The following is a 7,360-nucleotide window of genomic DNA, read 5'->3' on the forward strand; positions in this document are numbered from 1 at the left end:
CATTAAAAAGCAGAATTCTATACTTTATTTCCTTTTTATTTCTCTGAAAACATCTACAAATAAGTCACAAAATGGGAAAAAATAATTAGCAAGAAAACACAAATTCAACAACTATTTTCTTGATTCATTCTTTGTATCCTTAGACGACGTCTCCCCACATCTTCTCGTCTCTGAATGAATTCTACAAAAAGTCTGCAGCCAGAGGAAGGCCTTTACGACCAAAGTTGGTTGATGGTGCACAGAGATGATCTCTGTTTGGATGCTGTTGTACCCATAGTCCCCAGGGATGATTCTATAGTCCATATTTGAGTGTATGAATTGTTGAAGTCTGTCAGCTTTCATAAGATCTATAACTGCAGTTTCTGCTTTCTGGGAGGATATATGGATTCCTCCCACATGTGCATTCTTTTTCTTTTCTGGTTTCTCCTTTTTGGTGGAGTGACGTCCTCTGCTATGATGTGGGCCAAGCTTTCTGCCATTCCACAAACTCGTCTAGCAGCACTGGCCCTGAAGACACAAGGGGGACACACATATTCATTTACAGAAGATGCTTCCTTTTTGAAACAACGTCAATCTAAAAAATACAGAACAACTGTTAACTATTTTAAAACAAAACATTGATATTGATCAGTCAGTTTCCATGCACAATTAAATGAGCCACCTTTATAGCTCAACTTGACAATGCATGTGGACTTCTTTTCTTATCCCAGTGTATGTGCAAAGTGGAAGAGTCAATTCATTGACAGGAGTATCCCTAACTCTGCTACAAAGTATCAAAGTATTTTTCAAAAACACATTGAGGATGTTTGTTACAGGAGCGCTGGAAGTGATTTATATGGTTTTCTTTCTCCCCCTCTTTGCATAATACCATATGTCCCCCCATCTTTTAGCTGTAAAATACTGAGAAATACTTATCCACACTATTATCAGAGAGGGTCTAGGAATGGTAAGTAACACTTGCCATACCTTTTAAAAAAAAGGCTGTAAATAATATTTATAATTACTTTGAGCATTAAAGAGCTCAGTTCAGCAGGGAGTCAACTGTGGCCTATAGGAAGCTTAAAGAAAGATAATAGGCTACATTAGCACCTTAAATAACCAACAAATACATTTTAACTTTATCTACATACCCCATATAAAGGGTTAACATACATTTAAACGTTAATAAAGGTTTGGTTGTTTTAACTGTGCCTGATGTGCCTGTTGCTTTATGTACTGCACACAAATCCTGAAGTTACTAACAGTAAACTCCAGATTATGTTTTACCCATCACTGGTTTACTGCAGTAAGAGGAATTAATGTGCTTCTATATTAAGATTGCTATGGATCCCAACACAACCAGCGGTGCAGGTTTAACAGTTTGACTATAAGGAAGACTGGAGCGCTGTGCTGTAGCATGTAGTTTAAATGAGAGAATCCTTTTCATTGCTGGACACTTTTTGACAATTAAACCTATATTATGAGCAGGAGTTCCATCATCACTTTTATAGCCTCTTCACACAGAGTACTGCATCTAACAGAAACAGACACACATTCTAAGGGCATTTATTAAATGTTTTCTGATTAAGCAGCACCGTCTTCATGACTGTAACTGAAGCAATATGGTGGCTATTTTTTAATATCCTGGTATACAGTATTACCTTATTACTGGCCATTCCTAATGTTTACTTGTGCCGTTTGATTTCTGAGTCAAAGCATTGCATGGAGACACATAGAGTATGCACAGAGAAAAAGGATCTCCAACCACACAATCTACAGTGCCGTGAAAAAGTGCAAATGCAAGTGCAAAAGTGTAAATTCCAATTTAGTACATTTTCAGCCTGACTTAAATATTTGAATGCATTCTAACAAGGTCCCATTTTAGCTGGATAAGAAAAATTCGACTTTTTCCAACTGAGTGGTACCTCAATTATCTAGGCCAAGTTAAATGGTGCCATCTGAACTTTAGAATCAATCTTTTTTTTTTTTTTTTTTTTAACTTGAAATCACCCATCACTTCAATCACCCAGAGTGACTAAATTAACTGAGAATGAAATCAGTTCGATGCTGCTACATGCTGCATTTATCATGCAATTTGTATGATAAAAATGGATCCTTGTTTCCACATGGCTAAAGATTATTTTTTAGAGTTCAGATATTTGGAAAATAAAATTAATTTTTACTTTTCTTGATAAGGAGTTTGTGGCAAAAATCAGTACAGACTGGTTTGCCTATACTTTGATCTCATTTTTCTTTTTCAGGTCCTTTAACCGCTGTGGCAATGTTGACCTATGAGGATGGAGAGAACCACAGTCTAAATGAAGAACGCTGTTATATTAGCTGGGTTGCATCATCCAGTGTCACATAACACTTGCTCTGCAGAGTGAAAGTACTAACAGAGATTTCCTTTCTGGATCTACTGGTGAAAATAGCCACAGAAAACGACAGCAACTCAACAACCAATAAGGAGTCACTTGTCAATGGATCGTACATGATAAAGCATGAAGAGTAGCAGATTTTAATTTATAGGTCAGTGATACATTCCACCAAGTGATGGCACAATCACATCTCCAAATGTTGCATACTAGCTGTGCCTATGGCCACATTTTTTTATTATGGGTTATACTGTGTAAAAATTATGTCCTAAGTAAATGTGACTGTTCATTGCTGTCACTGACCTGACTGTATTAAAGTTGTTTTACCTTCACAAGTAACAATCATACTGGCATTACAACTTCTAAGGACAAAATAAAACTATCTCAGACTAACTAATAACAGCCACTGTAAAAACATCTCTAGAGCCATAGTGAAAAGTAACATATCTGGGGAGAAGCACACCAGCTCAAGTATCTATAGAAGAAGCTCCTTAATGCTGAAGATCCAGCTTAAACAAAATTCTTCTAGTAGCATTAATATGTGAATTCATTCTGTAGGGCCATTTTATAATCTATTTCAGTATTGATCTGCCTTATCCATCATTCTAATCTATTAGTCTATTTATTGTTGGTGCGACTAAAACCTTACAGATGGGATTAATGTTAAGTGCAAGTAGTTGATGAGTTTCTTGTTCACTTACACGCTCCATCTTCATCGTAGTTACTGAGGTCTGTGTTGATGGTCCTGCTGAACTCCAGAACATTGTACCACTGGTCCTTGTTCATGCCCTTGTACTTGGACTGCTGTAGAGGCAATAAATCGGTGGTGGGAAGTAAGTGACATAGAAAGTTAGAGAGTGATAAGAAAAATTAACGTGTTTTGTTGTAAAAATGTCACAACTATTCATTACCAAATCCATTCAAACACAAAATGGGTTTGTAAACAAAGAAAACCAGAGTAATTTACCTCCAGGAACTGTTGGAAAACTGGAAAAAGAGGCCATGTTCTCCCTAGCAGCAAAGCCAACATTGATTTAGCTGTGTCCATATCCAAACTCCTTTGGTCCTTATCCTGAAGAAAATTGTGTTAAAACTGAGCTCATTTCATCTACTGGACTTCAGCAAAATCCTGCTTGTAAGAAGAAGTTCAGTTTCTTTTCCAGAATGAAAAAATAAATTAATATAAAAATAAATAAAAAGCATACTTACCCTGGCAAAATCAAAGGCATATCTATAAACATTTTTGAAGACAACAGAGTCATTGAGCTCATTGCGCAAGTAATCCAATTTGCTCTGTAACCTCTCTGTACAGTCACACCTGCAAGTCAGCACAAGCAAAACAAACACAGCAACAGTTAAACTGGTTAAATGACAACTAAAGAAAGTGCTGGAAAAAGTATGAAAAGATTTTGCAGAAGTAAAAAAAAAAAAAAAAAGAAAGTACTTACTGTAATAACGTCATTCCCCTGAGCCACTCGTCTTTTGTGAAGAACCCCATATTTGCTGCCTCTAGATGCCAAGCTAAAACTAACATGATAATCTGCATGAAAAAGAAAGAATATGCTTAATTCTTGCTTACATATGAATTCTTCAGTTACACTAATATTTACCATATGCATCCAGGTCAGGTAAATCTACAAAAATAGCCCAAATTAAACTTGTGTTTTAATGCTAAATGTCATAGGAGGATACTCCTACAGACACTTCTAACAAAATCTGCAGAGACTTGTACATAACTCTACAAGCTCTATCTTTTAGGTAGAGGAATGAAGCCCTATGTAGACAATTAGCGTCATTTTTGCCATATGCTTGATCTATGCAGATCCAGGTTAGAGGCAGAGTAAACACAAGAGGATTGTACACTCACATTCTCTGGTTCCACACCAATATCTTGACAGAACTTCTCCATGGCCTCTGGACCAACCACCTTGTCAGTGCCAGCATACATGTGAAACCAGGCCAGGCACTTCTTACCAGAAAACAGCTTGTCAGAAATCGGCCTGGCACCACGGATCTGAGGTCGGGTGAAACTAAAACATGAAACATTAAAGGGTACACATTACAAAATATCAGCTGCAATTCTGATGATAGATTACCCAGTTTCCACATACGTACTAAATGAGTTTTTTTGTTGACTGAATACTTCTCACATTGAACGGTATCACCTGACGTGTTAGTATATGACCACAGTCAATTTAAAAATAAGAAAAAGAGACTTAGCTGTCTACAGCTGACTGAACACTTCAAAACTCCAACATGTTTCTCCTTAAATTCTCTCAAGAAGAAAAGTTACACCACAGACAAAAAAAGAGCACTGACTCAATATGCCTACTACCAGGAAACAGACAAATTTGCAAGTGTATCTTGAGGTTATGAAGAGTTCAGAGTTAAACAAGGTCTAATGGAGATAAAAAAAAAAAAAAAACAGTCAAACTTGACACAACATTCATGCACTGTTCAGAGGTGACCACAGATAAGGAAAGGTATAATTATGCAAAGTTATGATTAGGGCTGTCAAGACCAACTGCATTAATTGCAATTTATTAAGGTCCACTGTTAGTGCAAGATTTGCTTTTTTAATTGTTATTAATAGCATGATTTATTGTCCCCTTTCGAAATACTTTGGTTGAGTCATGTCAGCATCTCCATGCAGCCACAGTGATGTAAAATAAGTCCACTACTACCCCTTAATGTCTGATTTTATTTCTAAAAAAACTCAGACAGCTTGATGGACAAGTCAAAAGTAATCCGCACCTTTTCACTGTGCCCTTGTTTTCTTTTTAATCCATAACAAGTTCCATTTCCCATGATTAAGTTCATGTTAAAATTTTAAATCTTCCTATTAAAGTAGGTCTGTATCTAAAAAAAGGCAATACACTAAGGTCAAGACAGCTGAAAAATCCAAAATGACATAGAAATAGTTTTAAATGCAAAACAGTGGAATTTTAAAATGCAATAAAAGGGATGTGATTAACTACAGAGGTCGTCAGATTACTCCTGATTAAAAATCTAATCCTTTGACAGCCATAATTATAGTATCAGTGTATGTTTCTGACTATTTACCTGGTAATTTTGCATTTGGGCTCATTGTTGTCTGCTTCAGGGAGCTTTCGTTTCTTCTTCACTGGCATCACTGAGCCTTTAATTGGTTTCATTAGCTGGGCTTTACAAAGGAAAAGATTTGTGAGAAAATTACAAGTTAGCATGGATTGGTGAGATAACACATGTAGGCCTTTATTCATTTACACAAACATAGACAGACAAGCTAGATACCAACACAAGCCAATAATTGGCAGTATATTTCAAAATACCAGATGTAAGATGTAGATCATACCTGTGTACTTATGGCTGCCTTGTCCATTCAAATCGAAAACATTCTAAAATAAAAAAAATAATAATAAAAATAAAAATATCAGGTTAAAGATCACTATAAACCACTTTCATTAACTTGAATACAGTTAGAAGGAACAGATTATGATATTGAACTGTAAAGTCAAAAAGCAGCATCAATGTGTGACTTCATTTGCATAGTGAACTACTTTTGATCAGTAGGTACTTACAAGCTTATCCAGTGTGGCAGATACTGTAGAGATTTCTTTAAACTTGTTCCTAAGAGGAGACAATAAAAACAAGAAACATGCCATTAACAGTATGAAAATGGCAAAAACTCCTGCTACACCTTACTTTTCATTTATATTTGAATGTTAAGGATTTCTTTTTAACAAGGTATGACCCTCACATCTCTTTAAGAGATTGAACTGTTAGCTTTGAGAATGTAAAAAGTCGATGTAGATGGTTTTGAATGAAAAAATGAAGAAAGGGGAAATTTCTAGTCAAAAGAACTTACAAAGCCCAGAAAAACAATATGATGAACAATATAATGCTAATATGCATTTTCAATACTAGTCTGCATAGAAGAACAATGAAGGGCGCTGATTGTAGAGGTGATTTCCCTGTCAGACAAGCAGAAGGAGCCAATATGTTTTTCTCATTTGTTGGCTCGGTTTAACGGATCTGATCGCTGACTCAACGGCTACCACAACCGTGCGTCAATGCTAGTTAAACAATGCTAACGATGATAGGTAACTTAAGTACAAATATTAACCTGAATTCACATCTGACTGTCAATTTTACATGACGGGGGCTTAGATTACAGCTTTCACTTTACACAGTTCGGTTTACATTTTGATAGTCACAGTTTTCGCTGATACGGGACTTCTTTTGTTTGCTAATTGGCAAAAGCGGGTGTCATAGCTACATAGCTAACGTTAGCTTGTTCGCCATCAGTCCCCCCTAAGATAATAAAAATTCAATTTCAAACATATGAAAAACCATGTTTGGTCAAATTTCTTAGTTTAACAGTCAACTATGGCTAACGTTATTAAAATACATCGCAATACTTACTGTTTTGTGAACCACTATCCGCCTTACAAATCAGTTCTTCTCGCTTCTCTCACACCGGGATCCTAGTTGACGCCAGGGTTTCCGGGGAGAGGACGATACCACATCTTTATGGGGGGAGTGAAGACAAAATAAATGTTTCTTTTTTGAGAAAAAGAGCGAAAACTATCTTAATTTCCAAAACATATTTTGTGAAACACGTCTGCGTTATCAACTGACTAAACTTAACAATACTTAAACCAAAAACAAAAAAACACTAGAAAATTGTAAAATCACGTTCACCCCCCTTGACGTAGAAATGGTAAAACGTGCATTTATTAAAGCAACAGTCCTTTATTTTCGGCCCTCACATGTTTCCTACGCACGTTGTGAGAAGAGTTTAACCCCACTGACCCATGAAAGTGGCGTGTTTATACAAGTCTGTAGGTGTCACGAGTCTCTATCGTGTATTTCTCAAATTCAAGTTTTTCAACTTCTTGTTTCTGTAGATTACATGGTTGTTCCAGTGACAGTTGGTGGCGTAATGACGTGTACATGGAAAGCATCACATAAAAAAAATCTAAAAAAGAGGCATACTTTAATTTTTTAGCGTATTTGTTTGAATT

The 7,360-nt window shown here is 36.2% G+C and overlaps 1 protein-coding gene across 1 annotated transcript; it reads right to left on the minus strand.

Moving 5' to 3' along the window:
* Window positions 1–18: 18 nt before the first annotated feature.
* On the minus strand, window positions 19–6,858 carry LOC121522855 (DCN1-like protein 5). Its single transcript, XM_041807527.1, has 10 exons — window positions 6,759–6,858; window positions 5,915–5,963; window positions 5,689–5,731; window positions 5,418–5,517; window positions 4,222–4,384; window positions 3,803–3,894; window positions 3,564–3,672; window positions 3,322–3,426; window positions 3,056–3,158; window positions 19–507 (listed from the first exon to the last, which is right to left on the minus strand). Exons 4-10 carry the CDS (start codon window positions 5,507–5,509, stop codon window positions 452–454), a joined length of 720 nt encoding a protein of 239 aa, XP_041663461.1. The 5' UTR covers window positions 5,510–5,517; window positions 5,689–5,731; window positions 5,915–5,963; window positions 6,759–6,858; the 3' UTR covers window positions 19–451.
* Between the last annotated feature and the right edge of the window lie 502 nt (window positions 6,859–7,360).

This window comes from Cheilinus undulatus, linkage group 2 (genome assembly GCF_018320785.1).
Source record: "Cheilinus undulatus linkage group 2, ASM1832078v1, whole genome shotgun sequence".
NCBI lineage: Eukaryota > Metazoa > Chordata > Actinopteri > Labriformes > Labridae > Cheilinus > Cheilinus undulatus.

Excerpts from the sequence above, each read along its gene's own strand:
- LOC121522855 (XM_041807527.1), bottom strand. The coding sequence starts at position 5,509 with ATGAAACCAATTAAAGGCTCAGTGATGCCAGTGAAGAAGAAACGAAAG. Across the intron at positions 4,385-5,417 it reads CCCAAATGCAAAATTACCAG|TTTCACCCGACCTCAGATCC; the intron begins GTAAATAGTCAG and ends TTCATGTTTTAG. Across the intron at positions 3,159-3,321 it reads TTTTCCAACAGTTCCTGGAG|CAGTCCAAGTACAAGGGCAT; the intron begins GTAAATTACTCT and ends TTGCCTCTACAG.